Genomic DNA, 23,991 nt, shown 5'->3' on the forward strand with positions numbered 1-23,991 from the left:
CAGCCCAATTCAAAGACTTAAAAACTTAAGAATATTCAGTCTTATTGTTCATTTTCATGTATTCTCTAGCCAAATGAATTCCAAAGTCTTAATGATCCATGTATTTTTTCTTCAATTCCCTTTAGAATTTATATCTTTTAAAAATATTTTTTAAACACTCACAGTTTAGATTCTAATAAAAGACCAAATTATGTTTCCCCAGCAAGTGTTCTTAACCTGCTGTTTCCATGGAATTGTAGTTGGTCCATAAACTCCTTTAAAAAATACTTTTATATCTATAGTTCAACATAATTGTTTCCCCTAATAATTCTATTTATTTATTTTTGCTGAGGCAATTGGGGCTAAGTGACTTGCCCAGGGTCCCACATCTAGGAAGCATTAAGTGTCTGAGAGAAGATTTGAACTCAGGTTCTCCTGACTTCAGAGCTGATACTCTATGTACTGCACCACCTAGCTGCCCCTATTTATTTTATTTTATGCAATGATTCTGAAAAGGGATTCATAGATCCCTCTGACTACCAAACAGGGCCATGACACAAAAAATTGGTTAAGAACTCTGTTCTATTCTAATCCATTGCTGGTGGGATTGTGAAAAGATCCAACCATTTTGGAGAGCAATTTGGAATTATGCCCAAAGGGCTATCAAACTGTGCATACCCTTTGATCCAACAGTGTCTCTACTGGGTCTATATCTTTTTTTTTTTTTTTTTTTTAAATTATATATATATATATATATATATATATATATATATATATATATATATATATATTTTATAATATTATCCCTTGTATTCATTTTTCCAATTTACCCCCCCTCCCTCTATTCCCTCCCCCCCGACGACAGGCAATACCATACATTTTACATGTGTTACAATATAGTCTAGGTACAATACATGTGTGCGAATATCACTTTCTTGTTGCACAATAAACATTAGAATCCGAAGGTACATGCAACCTGGGCAGACAGATATTAGTGCTAACAATTTTCATTCCCCTCCCAGTGTTTCTTCTCTGGGTGCAGCTACCTCTGTCCATCATTGATCAACTGGAAGTGAGTTGGATCTTCTTTATGTTGAAGATTTCCACTTCCATCAGAATACATCCTCATACAGCATTGTTGTTGAAGTGTACAGTGATCTTCTGGTTCTGCTCATTTCACTCAGCATCAGTTGATTTAAGTCTCTCCAGGCCTCTCTATATTCCTCCTGCTGGTCATTTCTTACCGAGCAATAATATTCCATAACCTTCATATACCACAATTTACCCAACCATTCTCCAACTGATGGACATCCATTCATCCTCCAGTTTCTAGCTACAACAAAAAGAGCCGCCACAAACATTTTGGCACATATATGTCTCTTTCCGCTCTTTAGTATTTCTTTGGGATATAATCCCAGAGTAGCGCTGCTGGGTCAAAGGGTATGCACAGTTTGATAACTTTTTGGGCATAATTCCAGCTCTCCAGAATGGCTGGATTCTTTCACATCCACCAGCAATGTATTAGTGTCTGGGTCTATATCTTAAAGAGATCATAAACAAGTGAAAAACATGTACAAAAATATTTGTAGCAGCCTTTTTTGTAGTGGCAATGAATTAGAAATTGAGTGGATTCCCTTAAGTTGGGGAATGGTTGAATAAGTTATGGTATATGAATGTTATGGAATATTACAGAATTGTTCTGTAAGAAATGATGGGCAGGCTGATTTCAGAAAAGCCTGGAAAGATTGTTATATGAACTGATGTTAAGTGAAGTGAGCAGAAGTGAACACTGTACACAGTAACAACAAAATTATGTGATGATCAACTATGATGGTCTTGGTTCTTTTAAACAGTAAGGAAATTCAAAGCAATTCCAATAGATTTGTCATGGGAAATGCCATTCACATCCAGAGAGAGAACTATGAAGACTGAATGTGAATCAAAACATAGCATTTTCACCTTTTTGTTATTTTTTGTTTGTTTTTCCTTTCTCATACTTTTCCCTTTTGATCTGATTTTTTATTTTTTGCTCAGCATGACGAATATAGAAATATGTTTAGATGGCAGAAACTAGATATGGATCCACACTTAACACCATATACCAAGATAAGATCAAAATGAGTCCATGATTTAGGCATAAAGAATGAGATCATAAATAGATTAGAGGAACAGAGAATAGTCTACTTCTCAGACCTGTGGAGGAGGAAGGAATTTATGATCAGAGGAGAACTAGAGATCATTATTGATCACAAAATAGAAAATTTTGATTACATTAAACTAAAAAGTTTCTGTACAAACAATACTAATGCAAACAAGATTAGAAGGGAAGTAACAAATTGGGAAAATATTTTTACAGTTAAAGGTTCTGATAAAGGTGTCATTTCTAAAATATATAGAGAACTGACCTTAATTTATAAGAAATCAAACCATTCTCCAATTGACAAATGGTCAAAGGATATGAACAGACAATTCTCAGATGATGAAATTGAAATTATATCCACTCATATGAAAGATGTTCCAAATCACTACTGATCAGAGAAATGCAAATTAAGACTACTCTGAGATACACACCTGTCAGATTGGCTAAGATGACAGGAACAAATAATGATGAATGTTGGAGGGGATGTGGGAAAACTGGGACACTGGTACATTGTTGGTGGAGTTGTGAAAGAATCCAACCATTCTGGAGAGCAATTTGGAACTATGCCCAAAAAGTTTTCAAACTGTGCATACCCTTTGATCCAGCATTGCTGCTATTGGGCTTATATCTCAAAGAAATACTAAAGAGGGGGAAGGGACCTGTATGTGCCAAAATGTTTGTGGCAGCTCTTTTCGTAGTGGCTAGAAACTGGAAGATGAATGGATGTCCATCAATTGGAGAATGGTTGGGTAAATTATGGTATATGAAGGTTATGGAATATTATTGCTCTGTAAGAAATGACCAGCAGGAGGAATACAGAGAGGCTTGGAGAGACTTACATCAACTGATGCTGAGTGAAATGAGCAGAACCAGAAGATCGCTGTACACTTCAATGTTGTATGAAGATGTATTCTGATGGAAGTGGATATCTTCAACATAAAGAAGATCCAACTCACTTCCAGTTGATCAATGATGGACAGAAACAACTACACCCAGAGAAGGAACACTGGGAAGTGAATGTAAATTGTTAGCACTACTGTTTATCTACCCAGGTTACTTATACCTTCGGAATCTAATACTTAACTTGCAACAAGAAAATGGGATTTACACACATATATTGTTTCTAGGTTATACTGTAACATATGTAAAATGTATGGAATTGCCTGTCATGGGGGGGGGGGAATTTGGAAAAATGAATACAAGGGATAATATTATAAAAAAAATTACTCATGCATATATACTGTCAAAAATTTTATAATTATAAAATAAAAAAATGTTTAGAAGAATTGCACACATTTAAATGATATCATTATTTGGGGAGGGGAAAGAGAAGAGAAGAATTTTCTCTGGAACACAAGGTTTTGCGAAGATGAATGTTGAAAACTATTCTTTTATGTATTTGGAAAAATAAAATACCAATGTTACATGTTACAATGTTACATAAAATCTGTTCCTCTTGGATGGGGAAAGGGATACCATCTTGTATTCCCCCCGCCCTGGGGTTAGTATCTTTCTAAAAGATAGGTCATCTGGGGGCAGCTAGGTAGTGCAGTGGATAGAGCACCAGCCTTGAAGGACCAGAGTTCAAATCTGATCTCAGACACTTAACACTTCCTAGCTTTGTGTCCTTGGGCAAGTCACTTAACCCCAGCCTCAGGAAAGGAAAAAAAAAAAAAAAAGATAGCTCATCTCTCCCTTGAACTCCAATTTTGTTATTCTTAATTATATATTAAACATTTTCATTTGCCTATCCCATTCTCATACCATACTCAACATGTGTTGAACTAAATTCATTGTCCTTCCAGCTTCTTTGGAATGCCAAATTACTTTTCTCTTTGTCACATAAATGCAAACCCTCAGAGGCACTTTACCTAATTCCCTCTTAAATTTTTATATTTGATCAGTCTACCAAGAATGTAAGGATTGGAAACAATTATCCACCCAAAGCAGGAATCCCTCACCTGTGGTCATCCTGACTTTTCCTGAACATTCCCAGGAATGGAGAATTTACTCCCTCAGGCATCAAACATTCTATTTCATTTTTGAATTGCACTGTTAGAAAATGCTTCCTTAGATCTGTATGAATTGCTGCACTCATGTGAGCAAACCCAGGAGAACAATTTATACAAGGACATCAACATTGAAAATGGAAACATAAATAGAAACAATTTTGAACAAATTAAAAATTCTGATCAATGCAATAACCAATTACAGTTCCATGGAACTAGCGAAGAAGCATTGCTTTCTACCTCTTGACAAAGAGAGAATAGACAAAAGATACAGAATGAGACATAGCTTTTGGGACATAGCTCATATGGGAATTTGTTTTGCTTTACTAGTATATTTATCACAAGGTCTTTGTTTTAGTTTTCTTTTTTTCCCCCCAGTGGGGATGAGGAAGGAAGGGAAGAATATATATACTTGTTAATTGGGGAAAAAAAAGAAAAGAGTTTCCTTACATTGAGCTGAAACTTGCCTCCTTCTAACTTCTGCTCATTCGTTCCAATTCTGCCATCTGGAGCTATGCAGCATTAATATTGTCCTTACTTCTACAGCAGAGTCATACAAGCACTTTAAATATATTTATTATTCTCCATAAGTCTTAAATAGTTTAATCATTCCCAATTCTTTCAACTATTATTCATGTGATATTGTTTGAATTCTTCCTATCCTCTTTGTTGTTGTTTTCTGCATGAACTCAAGTTTGTAAATATCCTTTGTATTTCCATTAATTCAGCTGAGGAGTATATTAACTTTTTGAGGAAACAAAACTTCTTATTAATCCATATTGATCTTTCATTAAGTAAAAATTAAATTTAACCCCATAAGTCTTTTCCCTATGATTTTCTGTTAAGATGGATCTTTTTCATCCTATACCTAAGCATTTGATTTTTTAAAAAAGAATCAAAAATATTCTTAAGATATTTTTTACATCTTAAAAAAGATAGATATAAAGCTTTCTATCTATCTTTGTTAAATTGTAGTTTGTTGGATTTGAATCATTTTTATCAATCTCTTGAGAAGTTTTTGGATCTTCATTTTATTATATTAGTTAATTCTGTTATCTTTATGTAACTTGTAAATTAAAAAAACACACACCACTCTATTTTTAGCAGAACCATTGGTAAAAATTTTGAAGAAAAATAGGCTCTCATTCTTCCAGGTTTCTATAAATGGGCATGGTTATTCAACCAGCTATGAATCCATCTAATTGGACTAACATCCAGCCAATATTTCTCTATCTAGTCTATAAGAATATCATGAGAGGCTTTGTTAAATGCCTTGCTAAAATTAGATAATCTTGTGTCTATAGCATTCCTCTGATCTCTCTGTTCAGTTCTAGGTGCCATATTTTAAGAGGGATATTAAAAGACTGGCATGCTTCCAAAGGAAAGCAATTAGGAAGACTGGAGGACTTGAAATGTTACATGGAGCAGAACTAGGAGAAATTGTACATAGAAACAGCAACATTATGTTGCTCTTCTTAGCAATACAGTGATCCAAGACCATTCAATAGACTCATGATGGAAAATGCCATTCACATCCAGAAAAACAAAACTATGGAGTCTGAATAAAGAAGGAATCATACTATTTTCACTTTTTGGGGTATTTTTCCTTTCGTTCTGTTTCTTCTTTTACAACATGACTAATGTGGAAATTTGTCTACATGTATAATCTATATCAGTTTCCTCGCCATCTTGGGGAAAAGGGAAGAGAAGGAAAAAGAAAAACTTGGGATTCAAAATCTTATAAAAAATAAATATTGAAAATAATCTCTACATGTAATTGTGGAGGAAATAGTATTTAAATAGGGAAAAAAAGCCAATGTTACATGAAGAATAGTTAAAGGAACTGGGTATGTTTAGCTAAGGTAAGAGAAGATTATGGGAGAGAGAAAGGAAAGTGATGGATATTTCTGATTGGATCTAGCAGACCTATGAGGCTAGTTTGGAATGATTGTATTCTTAGTAAATCAACACAGTCTCCTAATGATCATCATTTTCCTTTTCAAACTCTCAATAAACATTTATTAAGTCATACACAGTGCTAGTCCAACCCCTTACTCTTCTAGAGGAGGAGACTGAGGCTCCATGATTTGACTGAGATCACACAAATATTAAATAACATCTCTAGGATTCCCTCACATCCTAAGGCCAAGGAGTGAATGAAGAGAGAGTCCTTTCAAACTGTAAGACTCAATGATAGGGGCAAATAGGTGGCTGAGAAAATAGAGTACTGGCTCTGGAATCAGGATGACCAGAGTTCAACTAGGTCTTAGACACTTGACTCAAAATGGTGAGAGTTAGATAGATCAGGTAGACACCAAAGGTGGAAAGCAGCCCTGATAAGGCCTGGTAGCCCTTACTCCGGAGGACTAGTCTTCCCAGAATGCTCCAAGAAGCTGTAGCATGCACACAGCCACACTTGGGTAAACCATTTTGGCAGATGGACAGTTTGTTCCAACAGATATGAAGGGAGGTAAAACAGGTGCCGTGGAGAGGTTAGAGCTTGATTAGACATTGAAAGTACAATGTATGTATCTTTATGTAACTAGTAAAAACACACACAGCTCTATCTTTAGCAGAACCATTGGTAAAAATTTTGAAGAAAAATAGGTTCTCATTCTTCCAGGTTTATATAAATAAACCAGTTATGAATCCATCTAATTGGATTAATATCCAGCCAACATTCCGAGCCATCACCAGTCATCTTGATTCTGTCCTGTTACTGAACAATGGTGGTTTGGAAGTGAGTTGACGACTTCATATAATTCCAATTTTTGTACAGGATTACAAGAATAATGACATAATGGGGGAGGTACCTGGATGGGGATGACCCAATAAGGGGAGGCACCTAGGATAACAAGAAGGAGGGAGGTACTGAAGAGGCTCCAGATATTCTAATGATGTCTAAAAAGATCTTTATCCCACCAAACATTAAGAGGGAATAAGTATAGCCTAAGATCTAAGATAAGACCTTTATCCTAACTTTATGAGGGAATGGTTATAACCTGAGGCATAGTAACTAAACAATTAGGGAATCTGGGTCAGGACATTAAAAGGGAACTGTGGCACAACAGCTTCTGTCCAGGAGACAAGAGAGAGACAAAGAACTTAAAAGAACTCTAACTCTGAGTTATGAGATATGAACAGAAATATCCATGAGGACATTTTCAGGAGGCACCTAACTCTAGACCAGGAAGAGATGAAAAATTTCAAACACCCCGAAGAGCATTCTTTTTTCTTTAATATTTTCTCTAGTTACATTCAAAACAATTTTTTTACATTTGTTTTTAAGATTTTTGAGTTCTAACTTTTCTCCCTTATGCCCACCTACAATTACATGTGAAGTTATACAAAACATTTCCATAAAAGTCAAATTGTAAAAGGTAACAGATCTCCCACCTTAATGAAAATAAAAACACTTAAGAAAAATTCAGTTAAAAATAAAGAGATGGAACAATAGAGGATACGTCAATCTGTATACAAATTCTACCAGTTCCTTCTCTGGGTATGAATAGGATTTTTTTCATAAGTCCTTCAGAGTAGGTGAAGATATTGTACTCCTGAGAATAATAGTCATTTAGAGCTGGTCCTCCCAGAACATTGCTATTACTTAGAAAACAACATATGTGACATTGTTCATAGAAGACTTTCCAGATTTTTTTTTCCCTGAGAGCATCCTGCTCATCATTTTCCAGAATTCCATCAGAGAAACTTGCCTGAGATTCCAAAATGAAAATCTCAGGGAATATCATAGGCAAATTCCAGAGTTACCAGGTTAAGGGAAAAACCTTAGCCCCTAACAGTCCAAAGAACAAAGAATGTGCAAAAAAGAAAAAAAAAAAAGGCTGGGTTCAAAGGTCAGAAGGAGAATTCCAAAGTAAGTGGAAGAGACTCCTTTAGAGACTCCTTGCTAAAGGTCCATAATCTGAGGAATATTCGATTTTCTTTTCTGCAGCTCTAGCTCTCCTCACATTCACATTCCTGTGAATGGCTGGGTGGGAGAATTTCATTTCTCTGTCAAGAGATGCTTTTCTTCCTGGGCAGGTGTCAGCCAAAAGAGGAATATCTTATTGTGAGACACTACCTTCTCTGATAAGATCACACCACGTTGGGCGATCCTGTGCTAATATCTTCCATATCAAAAAATCAGTTCTAAGGTTCTTAAGAGAGACCTCGAAAGTGTCCTTGTATCATTTAACTAAACTTTGTACCTCCATTCGACTAAGCTAAGTATTAAATGAATGTAATTTGTCCTTTGTTTTTGAAGAGGAGTAATGAGTGAATTAGACGTGTGAAACAGTTGTGAAGAGGGGACCCCGAACTCTGAAAATCCTTGAAGGAGAAAATTTAAACCTCATCAGCCTTTTCCAGTCATCCAAGTCCAGTGGCAGGACAAAAGTCAGCAAGATGGGATGTGGAAATAAACTAGACTAGAACAAAACAAAATAAAATATTCTTTTTTTCCTATTTGCATAAATGGAACCTGTTTGTTCCTTGCTCTTCTCGTCTTCTTGCTATAATGAGCTACGTGTAAATAATCCCTCAGGTACCTCTGTATTCTACCGATCTGTAGAAGTTGGAGGATATTTTCCGTTGTCAGCCCCTCCAGGATTATAACACTGTTTAAGGCTCCTCCTTGACTAATTTTGAAATAGTTGCTGAGCCAATCTTCTAGCACTCTCTCCCACTCTTTTGCTGGCTTCCAATTGTTGCTAATCACTGCAGAGCAGCTACAGAGTATCTCTGTTAGGTTACTTTGTTAATCTGGTTGCTCCACTGGAGGTCCGGGTCCTCCGAGAGCTATTGCATCCCTGGTATTTCTCCAACGTCCTAGAAGCGCCTAGGCCTCTCTTGCAGGTGTGCAAACTCCTCTGAGGGACACTGATTCCTGCCCGGAGAGGAGCAGGAGGAGGTTAGAGGCTGGTCGGGTTATTCTGAGAGAGTTACAGACTGGAATTGTTCCCCCCCGCCCTCCGCTCCTCCAGTGTTTTTTGATTTAAGCCCTTCCCGGCTGCTATTCTTTAAAGGGGGAAAGGTACCCCAAGCTTACATCTATCAGCTTATTCCTGGTGTATAATGCTGTTACACACGCGCGCGCACACTGTAGGTGGGGAGTAAACACTCATCCAAGCAGAAATCGGAGAAGTTACATGGGTTGGGATATTTCAGAAAATAGTGAATGCGCTTCCCTGCTGGCCGCAAGATATCTCAGCCGCCTGCTGAGAGAGGCTGTATGGGGGGAGGGGACGACCCCTCCACCACCCGGGAGGTAACCGGACTCAATCCTCTCATTTTACAAACGAGGAAACTGAGCCCCGAAGGGAACGGATGTGCTCCAGCTCATAATCACAAGGCAGTTAGAAGGAGTTAAAAAGCCGGCCCAGCGGACTCTAGGCCGGTGGATGGGGAAGGGAAGCGGCGGGAGGAGGGGCCAGAAAGTAGAGGCTTCGGCTAGGGGATGGCTGCTCCTCGGCATTCTGGGAACTGAAGGTCCTCTCGTCCTTCCCGAGCTTACGTGCGCTCCGTGACCCATCTCCTCGCACATGCGCGCCGACGCCGCGTTTCCCTCGGAGGCACCGAGATTGTCACCCCATGGGTAGGGAGGGGAGCGCATGCGCAGATAGGTCGGGGTACTGACGAGAAGAAGAGAGTGGAAAGATTTAGGGAAGGGCGCGCGCACAAACCGGGGGCCCGGGCGGAAAAGGCCTCAGTGCGCAGGCGCGGAGGCGGGGCGAGGGCGGGGCGCAGTCGGGATTGAGAAGCCGGCCGCTCCGCGGAATCTCAGTGCGCGCTCGCCCGTCTACCGGTGTCCTCGCTCTTCGCTGCCCCGAGCCTCTGCCCCGCCATGGCCGCCTACAAGCTGGTGCTGATCCGCCATGGAGAGAGTGCCTGGAACCTGGAGAACCGCTTCAGCGGGTGGTACGACGCGGACCTAAGCCCCGCCGGGCACGAGGAAGCCAAGCGCGGCGGGCAAGCGCTGCGAGGTACCGGCGGGGCCCGAGAGGGGACCGGGGGGGAGGGGGAACAGGAGATCGAGACCCCTCCCCTCCATCCCATGCTTTTCCCAGCTTCAGGGGCTGCTCCTCTTCCAAAAGGGAACGGAGAAAACCCGAGCACCCCCCTCCTCCGTCTCCCGCTAACCCCATCGCCCCCTCATCCCGGGACCGCCCCGGCCTCTGAGGCTCCTCATTTTGCGAGTACCGCCAAACCCCTACTCCATCTCCCTGCCCCTCCCCCACTGTCCCCATCCCAGGCCTCCCCCGGTGCAAAGGCCTGTGCACTTCACGGATGAAGAATCGGAGGAAGCTGAACCCCCCATAGCATGATTCTCTCATTCTCCATTGTCCCCCCTCCCCCACTGTCCCCATCCCAGCCTCCCCGGTGCAAAGGCCTGTGCACTTTACAGATGGGAAATGGAGGAAACTGAAGCCCCCTAATCATGATTCCCCTGTTGCCCATGATTCGCTCTTCCCCACCATCCCCATGCCGGGCCTTCACTGAGTCCTGGGATATGTATTTTACTAATGGGAAAATGGAGGAAACAAAGCCCCCCTCCTCCATCATTATTGCATTCTCCCCCTCCCCTACTATCTCTATCCCAACTCCTCCTAATGACCCCCAAATTTCATTTTATAGATGGGGAGAGGAAGCACCCTCCATTTTCCCTCTCCCACCATATCTCTTCCCTCTCCCCTCTCCCCTCCTCCCACCTCCAAACCACCTTCATTCTAGGGCCTGCTAGGAACTATTTGATTGTATAGATGGGAAAGTGTCCCTTTCCCGCCATTTCTACCTCCTTCATATGCCCCTCCTGGGTTATTAGGGGTTAATTCATTTTCAGATGAGGAAACAGCAAACTGGAATCATCCCTCTGCCACTCTCATCTCTGCCCTCTTCCCTTAGGTGGTGGGCAGTTTGATTTTACAGATTTGGAGACATGGAATCTTCCTTTTCGCTTCTATTTCTGCCTCTACTCTGGGGCCTCCCAGGGGTTTAAACTGTTAGATTTTACTGATTGAGTAATTGAGGATACAGGAGCCCTCTCCCTAATTTCCATATCTCCCTCCTCCCTGCCATGTATTAAGAACTATTTCATTTTATAGGTAGGGATGAGGAAAACTGAAGCTTGTATCTCCCCTTCCCATTCCTCAGTGCTCCCACCAGGTCATCCTTATGAATGGGGAAACGGAATCGACCAATCCTGAGATAGAAGAGGGGCTGATTTCTCAACCCCACTCCCAGAGCTAAGCCCTTCATTTTGAGATCTGGCTTTAAGTGCACCCCTTCCCAGTCCCCTGAGGCAGAGATCCTGGCATCCATCACTTCATGTAGTGCATGAACTTTGAGGGGGCCCTGGAGCCTTTAGAAAGAGGGTAGAAGTACCAGACCTTTGACCCAGGGAGGTTCTGGTTAGTCACAGGGCCATGTGACAAGAACCTATTTCATTGGTGAGGAACCGGGCCCAGAGAAAAGTCCAAATGCCCAAGGTCATACAGCCATTTTTTGGTAGAATTGGGACTAGAAATGCAGGTCCAGTCTAGTGAAATCACCACTCAGTACAGGCCCTTTGTTGAAAAATGGTGGTGCTAGGTCAGGGAAGGTGATCCAGGCAGTAGTTGCAGCCTGACTCCCGTTATCTGGGGGAGGAGGGCTGGCTGTTAGGAAGAAGCTTTTGTCAAGGGCGATCGGCAGAGGCGGATGTGGCAGGATCCTCTGCTCACATGGGGTTTTTCTCCTTCCATAAGACTCATTTCTATGATTTTGGAATACGAGCATATTCTTCTGGCTTAGAAATCCAAGGAGTAATTTAAATTAACAAGCATTTATTAAGTATTTCCTATGTTCCCTGCCCTGTATTAGGGCTAAAATAGTACCTGATCTCAAAAGAGTTCACAGAATGATGGGTTTAATTCCTGAGCAAGAAAGATTGCTGGTGTAAACCTGTGTGCATCCATTGGTCTTTGTCCTTATATCATGGTTTCTTTTCACACATAATCAAAGAAGAGTATTATTCAAAAGGATTATTGATACATGGAGATGTAGCATTTGGAGCAAGTTATTTGGTTCCTTGTTCTCTCCATTAATTCTTGTCTCCATAGCAGGTACTTTGAAGAGAATTCTGAAAAATCTGAGAAATAATCCTGCTTTTGAAGTGGGAAGTGTACGTGCATTAGGATGGGTCTGAAGTGCCCTTACTAGCATTTCCTAGATGGGAGAGGCCTGAGAGTTTGCTCTGGCTGTGAGAAATTGGAGGTTGGCACCCTTAGGTCTGGCAGAGAGAAGTACTGCTATGATTCATTAGCCATTGCCTTACCAATCTTACACCTAAAGGAACTGATTGCAGCTTCCCTCATTTTAATACTGAGGGTGGGGCCAGTGAAAGCTGAAACTCCCTTCCAGAATGCAAAGTCTTATTTCAGCCAAGCAATCCAAGTTATTCTAGGCAGGGAGAGGATAGGATGAATGAAAGTCTAGCTTTTTCTTCTTTAAGGCTATTCCCCTGTACCTCATTTTGCTTCAGTTTTTGTATGATGAGGGATTTGTTGGGGGGAAAATGACTTTGTGTGGGTTCTTTGCTTCTTGGGGGCTCTTAGTACCAGGCTTCTATCTTGAGATTTTCTGTTCCTAATGAAAATAATTGTGGTAAAGCAAAACCAGTACATTTTGATAATGAAATATTAAGTCTTTCTGGTAAAAATCTGAATTAAGTTACTAGCCAGTGACTGGGTTTTTTGGTAGAGAAGGCTGAAGGTGTGGATTCAAAAAAGAACATAACAGGAGCTACATTTACATGTCATCATTTCACTGGAAGGGTTCAGTTGTGACTTATTCATTCCTCTATATCTCTAGATTTCATTGGTTCTATCCTCAGTTAAATCAATGGCAGGAAATGAAATTTCATACATATTTATTACTAACCTCAGTGTGAGGCAACATCCAGGAGAATTTTATATATTTCTTAAAGATTCTTGCAACTATACAGGAGGAAATAATTGTTTCTTTTGTTCTCCTTTTGTCTACTGCAAGACTGAATTAGCAAGACTGGTTAGCAACCTCCCAGTGAGGGCATTTGTTTTGTATGGGAAAGGAGAAGGTCAAACCTTTTTGCTAGTAAAAAAAAAGTTGTGTTGGAGAGAAGGGATAGATAACTCAATCTGGCATTTCCCATTTCAAAAGGTACTTTATTCACAATCTTTGTGTAGGTAAATCAAGTATTGCTATTTTACTGATGGAAACAGAAAGATAAAGGAATCTGCTTATTCGCATAGCTAGTAAATGTTAAAGCTGGGATTTAGACTCCCAAGCCCTTTATACCCTTTGCATGTGACAACCAGTGAGATACTGATGGGGGGAATAATTGTCACGTGTGATATTAGCAGATTAAATATTTACTGTGCACAGAAACCACTATCCTTCAAAGTTGAGTATTGGGAGCAGGGAAGACTAACATTTATGAGTAGTTCAGAAAAGCAGTGTTCTCTGGGACAAAAGTGTGTGGGCTTTAAGGGCACTCTTTCTGACCCACTTTTCACTTGGGTTTCTTCCAGATGCTGGCTATGAATTTGATATCTGCTTCACCTCTGTCCAGAAGAGAGCAATCCGTACCCTTTGGACAGTACTAGATGCCATTGACCAGATGTGGTTGCCTGTAGTGAGGACTTGGCGCCTCAATGAGCGACACTATGGAGGTCTGACAGGCCTCAATAAAGCAGAGACAGCTGCCAAGCACGGTGAGGCGCAGGTGAAGATCTGGCGACGGTCCTACGATGTCCCACCACCTCCAATGGAGCCTGACCACCCCTTCTACAGCAACATCAGCAAGGTAGGAACTGACCCAGGTTTGCCTCGCTGCAGACTGGATCACTACAGATTAGGTGACCAGAACCTCTAGAAATAGAGGGTTAGCTGAGCTGCGTTCACCAGAACAAATGACTTGAAAAATCCAGACATTCTTTTTCATATCAGTCTGGACAAATAAAAGAGCAGTCTTTGTGGAATTTCCTATTGCAGTGGCCTATTAACATTTATACTCTTCTTCTTGCACGTAGAAGTGACCAGATCAGTCAAAACTCTGGCCATCTTGGATTATTCTTTATTTTATTTTATTATTTTTTTATTCATTTTTCCAAATTATCCCCTCCTTCCCTCTACTCCCTCCCCCCGATGGCAGGTAATCCCATACATTTTACATGTGTTACAATATAATCTAGATACAATATATGTGTGTAAATACCATTTTCTTGTTGCACATTAATTATTAGCTTCCGAAGGTATAAGTAACCTGGGTAGATAGACAGTAGTGCTAACAATTTACATTCACTTCCCAGTGTTCCTTCTCTGGGTGTAGTTATTTCTGTCCATCATTGATCAACTGGAAGTGAGTTGGATCTTCTTTATGTTGAAGATATCCACTTCCATCAGAATACATCCTCATACAGTATTGTTGTTGAAGTGTATAGTGATCTTCTGGTTCTGCTCATTTCACTCAGCAACAGTTGATTTAAGTCTCTCCAAGCCTCTCTGTATTCCTCCTGCTGGTCATTTCTTACAGAGCAATAATATTCCATAACCTTCATATACCATAATTTACCCAACCATTCTCCAATTGATGGACATTGGATTATTCTTTAACTGGACTTGGCGCATTCTCCACCACCTTCTCCCCCCCCCCCTTTTTTTTTTTTTTGTTTAGCTGTGACTATTTACAGTTTTTTGAAAACTTATATTATGAGAAGTGACAATTAGTTCCTGTTTCCTATCCTATGTTTTCTTCCAGTTTCAAACAACTCTTCTGTTACTTTAGGACCAGGCATCAATCTTAAGAGGACTATATTCTAGTTTACTGTGTTTTATGGGATTTTCTCTGTCAAATGGATGCACCTTGCAAATAATATGGATGTGTTTTTACTGTACTTATAATATCAGATGAAGTAGTTGCCTACTGCATTTTTAGTGATTTTTTTTTTTTAAGTTCTCAAAGGTTGAGTTTATATTAGTATTATAATTTCTGAAGAATACCTAGTGTAATTTAGTGTAGTACTTTCAGAAATATTCTACAGAAAACAAGGATTCTTAGGACTGGAGATGCAATTTTTTTTTTTCCTGAGGCTGGAGTTAAGTGACTTGCCCAGGGTCACACAGCTAGGAAGTGTTAAGTATTTGAGATCCAGATTTGAATTCGGGTCCTCCTGAATTCAAGGCTAGTGCTCTATTCACTGTGCCACCTAGCTGCCCCCTGGAGATGCAAATTTAAGCAAATTGTCACCCAAGAAATATTTTAACAGGGCTAGAAAAGAATCATTGGCCTTATTTATGTAGGGCAGGTGAGGATCTTACAAGGAATGGATTGATTGATTGGGGTCATTTTAGGGATCTCAGAAATTCCCTTTGCCTTCCAACGTTTTAAATGAGGGTATTTTGGACTTTAGGATTAAGACAAGAGTTATACCTTAGAATAAGTGCAAAAAATTAGATCCTTTTTGACTTTCTTCACTCCCTCTCCTATAAGTCCCTGATCTGTTCTTAAACACTTAACTGACATTAGGAAGTCAGGTCAAGCAGGGTCTCATTGATTGACCAATAATAGGCCAAAGACCCACTTAGTGAATAGCAATTGTTTTTGTTTTTCCCAGCAACTCCCAGATTGACATATTTTTTTTTAACTACTTAAAAGAGGCCATTCTCAGTCTCATTTCTTACCTAACAATCATTGATTGGTTTTTGGCTCAAACTGAGATCTCAGGGCCATCTCCAGGCATCCTGATCTTTATCTTGCCATTGGATGGGAAAGTGAGGCAGGTGAGTTTGCAGGACCCTCACTTAAACCCAATTCGCTTGCATGCCATGGTCCTCTTGGAGAACAGAGGACAAACAACAACAATCAGAATGTCACAAATGACAATTAGCTCATTTGGGTTAAAGAATAGAATTGGAGTCTATCAAATTCATATGGAATGATGAGTTCTTTGACCTTTTTGATGAGAAATTAATGTATATCTCCAGGACCGGCGCTATGCAGATCTTACTGAGGATCAATTGCCCTCTTGTGAGAGCTTGAAAGACACCATTGCTCGGGCTCTTCCCTTCTGGAATGAGGAAATCGTCCCCCAGATCAAGGAAGGAAAACGTGTTCTGATTGCAGCCCATGGCAACAGTCTTCGAGGGATTGTCAAACATCTTGAGGGTAGGTAGATTTGCAGTACGGGACTAGAGCTCCAGATGTAGATTGAAGGGGTGAGATAGAACTTTGTGAAGGACCAGTACATGAGGACCTATGTTAAGTGAAACCTTTAAAGGAATAGTGCCCTCAAAGGTACATCCTAGTCTTAATAGCTTTAAAAAAAAAAAAAAAAAAAAAAATCCAGAACTTTCAGAAGGAAAGACTGAATTTATTTTGGCACCATGGCCATGGGCTAGCCTTTTCAGTTCTCTGAGTCTTAGGCTCTTCCTTCATTTGTAAAATGAGAAGATTAATTTCAAATTTCTTCTTCACTCCACGGGAACAGCTAGTTTCCATGCTTTGTCCTTTCTATTTTTGCAACATCTTACATATCCGATCCCAGTTTTAGACGCCCACATACAGCCATCATCTTGGTCCAGGCCCCAAGATCTCCCCCTACAAAGTCTCTCCCTCTCCTTAATCTGTCCTCTACATACTTGCTAATGGTTTTCCTTAAGCCTGGGTCTGACCATATTACTTCCTTCAAACTTCACTGGCTTCCTGTTGCCTCTAGGATCAACTCTGGGCTCCTTTGTTTCTGCCTTTTAAAGATCTGCATAGTCTAGTTTCCAGCCTGATTCTACCTTGTGGCCCTTCCTGTATTTTGTACCCAGCCACACTGGTTATCTTTCTCTTGGCACTAGGTCTCCCCTCTTTTGTACTGGCCATCTTCCCTTCTTCATTGCCACCTCTGGCTTCCTTCCCAGGGCCTTTCCTTTGGGTTTGCCTTCCATTTACCTTGACTATGTAACAGTTGATTGCTTGGTGGTGTTTTCTTTAAAAAGGTTGCTCCCTGAAGTCAGGAACTTTTTTTGTCCTTTTTTAATCTCCTGTATTTAGTTAGTGCAGTACCTGACTCATAGTCAACATTTGATAAATACTGATTGACTCCTTCAGCTTCCCTTTCTCTTGAACCTCCTAGAATTAACTCATCTTCTTTCAAGATTCACTTTAAGTGCCTTCTTTTACATAAAACATTTCCCAATCCTTGCCCCAAATATTCTCTTCCCTTCTTCTCTTAATACTGATTTTTATATTAGATTATATATACATACCAATATTGGGCTGCAGCCAAAGTTCACATACAATCTTCTCCATAATATATAAGCTCTTCAAGATTAAGGTTTAATTCATTTTTTTGTGTTTCCCTAAATAAATAAATAGTTGTCAATTGAGTCATTGCAATGTTAAGCCCTGTGAGAATTAAAAACATGTTCTCAACTGTAGAATTCTACTGAAGGGAACCTGGAGGGGAGGGACAGACAAATATATACAAGAATATTCTAAGGGGTATTAAAGAGAGTGGAGGACTAATATTATTGGGGGGTGGGTGGAGAAGAATCATTACTATATTCCTTCATTGAGGCATTAGCACCTAATTTTGGATGAAAACAAGGATTCTTAGGGCTAGAGATGCAAAAAAAAAAAAAAAAAAAAAAAAAAAGAGGCAAAAAACAGTCCCTGTCCTCCAAAAGTATATAGTCTAAGGAGGAACCAATATACAAATGAACTATAAAGGGAAGGCGCTAGAATGAAGACATTTGGCAAAAGCTTCCTGTAGAAGATAGGACTCTTAGGATTTGAAGGAAACCAGGGAATCACTAGGTAGTGATGAAGGGAGAGCATTCCAGCCAGAGAAAATGCCTGGTGCCAAAAGATGAAGTCTTGTTAATGGAAGAGCCACTTAGGTCTTTAAGGAAATCACTGCATCCACTACATTTGGTTCCTTTGCAAAATGAAAGGAGCTGGACTGGATGCCTTTAATAAGATTCCTTTCAGCCTCTAATTCTGTATGGGGGCATTTTTAGGTCTGTCTGAAGAAGCTATCATGGAGCTGAATCTGCCCACTGGCATTCCCATCGTGTATGAGTTGGACAAGAATCTGAAACCCATCAAGCCCATGCAGTTCCTTGGGGATGAAGAGACCGTTCGCAAAGCCATGGAGGCTGTGGCAGCCCAAGGCAAAGCCAAGAAGTGAAAGCAGGCTACCAGCGCCAGCCAGCAATAGCCAGGTCCTTCCCTTCTCACTGTCTCCACGTCTTTCCCCTGCCTGCTCCACACACTGACCATCGCCTTAGGGAACACAATGCATAGCTGCAGGTGGGGAGACTGATGGTTCCTTTTCTCATTTCTTCCTATTTCAGACCAATTTCTTTCTCTCCTCTTCCTCTCCTCTCAAGAACATTTAGTCAAAATGCCTCCTGGGTGGTTTGGCTCAGTAAGGACCTGTTAGGGGTTATAGGGACTTAGTAAAAAGTGACCAAGGTGGGGAGTTGAAAGAAACAATTATTTCAATTAATCCTATGAGCCAGTTCTGTCAGTAGAGCAGCCCTTTCAAGGGCTGTTGTAGGAAGCTGCCTATAACCCAGGTGGTCATTTAATAAATCAATCATGAAGTCTTGTTTGAATGTTTCCTCCATATCCCCCTAAAAATGGATCTGGGAGGTTGAGATTATACTTTCATAAAGGACCCTTCCAGAGTGGTTATTAATTAGTGGCTTTTTAAATTAACCTGTCCCACTTGGTAGTCATCAGAGATCTCAAGCCACATCACAAAGAGTTCCTTGACTTTTAAGGGGTGTCCAAGTACATTCTACTGTATTGTATAGTCCTGCTCTTTGTGGGCAGTGAGATGTCCCTAAATCATGTTGAAATGTGTTCTAAGTATTCCATTGCCATTTGCCTCATGTCCAATCACCTGGGTACTCATCAATTTTACCATAACTGTACTAACCTTGCCCCCCCCCCCCCTTTTTGTTTTTCACTATAATAAAGGAGTGATGTGCAATACTTCTGTGTGCCATGTGGTGTCTGTCACCCAGAAAAGCCTTAGCATGGATTAACCCTTTTTTCATCATTCCAGGCTTTATTTTATATAGCAGATTATGGCTTTGACAATCTCTGGACCTGCAAGTCTCATACCTTCCCCTCAGCAGGGCTTTGACCAGTTTGAGATAAAATGCAGAGATTTTTCCTTTTGATCCCTTGTTCATTAAATAAGAAACCCTGATTTATCCCAAGTGAGAAATAATCCAAGTGTTACTAAGCCTCTTTTTTGTTGTTTATTGATTTGAATATATTTTCAAAACATGCATAGATACATTTTCAACATTCACCATTGCAAAATCTTGTTCCAAATTTTTTTTTTCCTTCCTTTCCCCTCACCCCCTCCCCTACATGGCAAGTAATCTGGTATGTTAAAATATGTGCAATTCTTCTATACATATTTCCAATTATAGTACATAAGAAAAGTCGTCCAAGTCAAAAAGGAAAAAAATGAGAAAGCAAAATATAAGCAAACAATAAAGAGTGAAAATACTATATTTTGACACACCCCCCCCCAGTCCTCTTTCTGGATGCAGATGGCTATCACAAGAACATTGGGACTGTAAGCCTCTCTTAAATTGAATTTTGGAATTGGAATCTCAGAGGCTCTTCATTTGAACAGAAATCTTCCTTTAATCTTGATAAATGATGTTATCCAGGTCTTGCTGAAAAATCTAGAGATGGGAAGGCAGCCCATTCTAGTTTGGGAAAGCTTTGTGTTGACTTCCACCCCTTGCTCATTACTTTGCCCTCTGGGACTAATTTAAAAAAATATTGTTCCTCAATGTAGTACTTAAAATAGAATATAAATAGGGAACTGAGAGTGTCCAACTTGACACAAAGCCTAATATGCCATGTAGTTTTTTTTTATTTCTAGGTGTTTTACCCCTAGAATGCATGGCACAGTGGAAAAGCATGGGAGAGTCAATGAACATTTATTAAGTGCCTGCTAACTATATGTCAGCCCCTCTGTAGGCAATGGAGATATGGAGAAAAGTAGAAGATGGTTCTGTTCTTGAAGAGCTCATAATCAACTTGGGGAGAGAACATGCAAATTATTTTGTATAAACAAGCTACAGGATAAAGTTGAAATAGTAAGAGTTGGAACACTGGAATTAGAAAGAGTTGGAAGAGATTTCTTGTAAGAGGTAGGAGTTTAGTTGGAACTTACAGAAAAGTAGATGAAGCCCAAAGAAATACTTAAGAAGGGAAAGGGACCTGTATGTGCCAAAATGTTTGTGACAGCCCTTTTTGTAGTGGCTAGAAACTGGAAAATGAATGGATGCCCATCAATTGGAGAATGGTTGGGTAAATTATGGTATATGAATGTTATGGAATATTATTGTTCTGTAAGAAATGAGCAACAGGAGGAATATAGAGAGACTTAACATGAAGTGATGCTGAGTGAAATGAGTAGAACCAGGAGATCTAACTCTGATCCAATTGATCAATGATGGACAGAATCAGCTACACCCCGAGAAGGAACATTGGGAAATGAGTGTAAACTGTTTGCATATTTGTTTTTCTTCCCAGGTTATTTTTACCTTCTGAATCCAATTCTTCCTTTGCAACAACAACAAAAACAAAATTCGGTTCTGCACATATATATTGTATCTAGGATATACTATGGTATATCCTAGATACAATATATATTTAATATGTATGGGAATGCCTGCCATTTAGGGGTGGGGGTGGAGAGAAGGAGGGGAAAATTCAGAACAGAAGGGAGTGCAAGAGATAATGTAAAAAATTACCCATGCATATGTACTGTCAAAAAAAAGTTACAATTATAAAATTTAAAAAAAAAAAAAAAAAAAAAGTAGATGAAAGGAGGGAGAGTATTCCAAGTGTTGGTGATAATCAGGGATAATGCATGGAATTGGGAGGAGGGGGCAGGGAATTAATATTTTTATTTTTTGGAACAGAAAAGCCAATGTCACTGCATTGAATTTGGAGGAGTGTAAATTATAAGAAAATTAAGTGGAGGTTGAAGGTCGGGGTGGAAGAAAGATAGGAAAAGGTTGTGAAGGGCACTAATGCCTAACAGGATTTTATATTAAATCTGCAGGTAATTGAAAGGGAGCCACAGTTTATTGTGCAGAGTTGACATAGTTAGATCTATCTGCTTTAGTAAGATTGCTTGAGTTTACCAATGACATTATGGTGACTCCAGAAGGTATTCCACTGCCATCAATCTAAGATCTAATTGATGAAACAAGCCATACCGTCAAGAATTATGCCATTAAACAACTTGAAGGATAATAGCATCCTGAGGAGATTCGAATGGAGCTGCCATTTTCATAGAATATAGAAAAAGGATTAGAAAATAAAAAACTTGTATTTATATAAATGTCCATTCCCACTTTCAGGAAAAGAACTACCTGTCACTAGGACTATTGCAATAGCCTTCTAATGCTTCTCTTTGACTACTTCCTCCCTTGTCTGATGAATTCTTTTCATTGTGGCTAAGTTAATTTATTATCTGCTGCTTCATATATTTTAAAAAGAATTATTTTCTAATATATTAGTTGATCAGTGGAATAGGTTAGGTTCACAAGACAAAATAGTGAATAATTATAGCAATCTAGTGTTTGACAAACCCAAAGATCCCAACTTTTGGGATAAGAATTCATTATTTGACAAAAACTGCTGGGAAAACTGGAAATTAGTATGGCAGAAATTAGGCATGGACCCACACTTAATACCACATACCAAGAAAAGATCAAAATGGGTCCATGATTTAGGTATAAAGAATGAGATCATAAATATATTAGAGGAACATAGGATAGTTTACCTCTCAGACTTATGGAGGAGGAATTCATGACCAAAGAAAACTAGAGATCATTACTGACCACAAAATAGAAAATTTTGATTACATCAAATTAAAAGGTTTTTGTACAAACAAGATTAGAAGGGAAGTAACAAACTGGGAAAACATTTTTACACTTAAAAGGTTCTGATAAAGGCCTCATTTCCAAAATTATATTTAGAGAGAACTGACTATAAGAAATCAAGCCATTCTCCAATTGATAAATGATGAAAAGATATGGACATTTTTCAGATGATGAAATTGAAACTATTTCCATTCATATGAAATAGTTCCATGTAACGTGCTCTCCTGGCAGTTACTATTACTAGTCTGTCCTAGACCCACCAGAGTACCTTTGACCACTGTCCTTTGCAGTGTGAACTCTACCCGGCTCGCCTCCTCTGAGGCCTTCTAAGGTCTCTGGCCACAATCTCTTGAATCTATAGCTTAATAACCGGTAGGGCACTCAAGAATAGCCACGTGTAATCTTAAAAGCCTTTATTATACCTACTCACATAATGCCCTAACTGATGCCCTGACTTGTTGGTTCCCTAATGAACACCTGGTCAGAAGACCCACGTGTTCACTACCAAACTCCTTACCTCTTTTGGCTATCCATCTTGGCTTGGCCACCCAGGCTAGGAAGCCAGGGTGAAGAACGCCAGGTTAAAGAGAGTGATTGCTGCCTGCAGTGGGCTTACATAGGGCCTGTGAGGTCACACACACAGCCAATCAGTGAGAGAGTCACCCATTACAAAGCTATCTCAATATGGCCAGGATCCCACCGAAGGGCAGTCCTAATATCCACAGAAATTACTTCCGGACCACTCAATCTCCTGATTTGCTGTGGCACCCATTTAAAGGCCCCTTACAGTTCCAAATCACTATTGATCAGAGAAATGCAAATTAAGACAACTCTGAGATACCACTACATACCTGTCAGATTGGCTAAGATGACAGAAAAAAAATGATGAATGTTGGAGGGGATATGGGAAAATTGGGACACTGACATATTATTGGGTGGAGTTGTGAACGAATCCAACCATTCTGGAGAGCAATCTGGAATTATGGCCAAAAAAATTATCAAACTGTGTATACCCTTTGATCCAACAGTACTACTTCTGGGCTTATATCCCAAAAAAATACTTAAGAAGGGAAAGGGACCTGTATGTGCCAAAATGTTTGTGGCGGCCCTTTTTGTAGTAGCTAGAAACTGGAAAATGAATGGTTGCCCATCAATTGGAGAATGGTTGGGTAAATTATGGTATATGAATGTTATGGAATATTATTGAATACAGAGAGGCTTGGAGAGACTTACATGAACTGATGCTGAGTGAAATGAGCAGAACCAGGAGATCATTATACATTTGAATAACAATACTGTATGAGGATGTATTTTGATGGAAGTGGACAAAGAGAAGATCTAACTGATCCAATTGATCAATGATGGACAGAATCAGCTACACCCAGAAAAGGAACACTGGGAGTGCAAACTGTTTGCATTTTTGTTTTTCTTCCCAGGTTTTTACCTTCTGAATTCAATTCTTCCTGTGCAACAAGAAATTCGGTTCTGCACACATATATTATATCTAGGATATACTATAACTAGGGGTTCTCAAAACTACGGCCTGTGGGCCAGATGGGGCCTGCCGGGCTATGGCAAATGGGCTGAGACAGTGTGAGGTTTTGTTTTTACTATAGTTTGGCCCTCCAACAGTCTGAGGGACAGTGAACTGGCCCCCTATTTAAAAAGTTTGACGACCATTGCTATAACATATCTAACATACATAAGACTGCCTGCCATCTAGGGGAAGGGGTGGAGGGAAGGAAGGGAAAAATCGGAACAGAAGTGAGTACAAAGGATAATGTAAAAAATTACCCATGCATTGTACTGTCAAAAAAAAGTTATGATTATAAAATAAAATAAAAATTAAAAAAAAAATTATTTTCTACCAAATAAATCTAAACTGTACATTGAAAGCCTTCTATGACTCCAGGAATCTGAAAAATC

At 39.8% G+C, this 23,991-nt stretch overlaps 1 protein-coding gene across 1 annotated transcript; it reads left to right on the plus strand.

Annotated features, from left to right (window-relative positions):
* The first annotated feature begins 9,599 nt into the window (after positions 1–9,599).
* On the plus strand, positions 9,600–19,135 carry PGAM1 (phosphoglycerate mutase 1). The gene is made up of 4 exons (XM_074295987.1): positions 9,600–10,109; positions 13,674–13,948; positions 16,129–16,309; positions 18,154–19,135. Exons 1-4 carry the CDS (start codon positions 9,971–9,973, stop codon positions 18,321–18,323), a joined length of 765 nt encoding a protein of 254 aa, XP_074152088.1. The 5' UTR covers positions 9,600–9,970; the 3' UTR covers positions 18,324–19,135.
* The last annotated feature ends 4,856 nt before the right edge of the window (positions 19,136–23,991 follow it).

The sequence above is a fragment of the Sminthopsis crassicaudata genome, chromosome 2 (genome assembly GCF_048593235.1).
Source record: "Sminthopsis crassicaudata isolate SCR6 chromosome 2, ASM4859323v1, whole genome shotgun sequence".
NCBI lineage: Eukaryota > Metazoa > Chordata > Mammalia > Dasyuromorphia > Dasyuridae > Sminthopsis > Sminthopsis crassicaudata.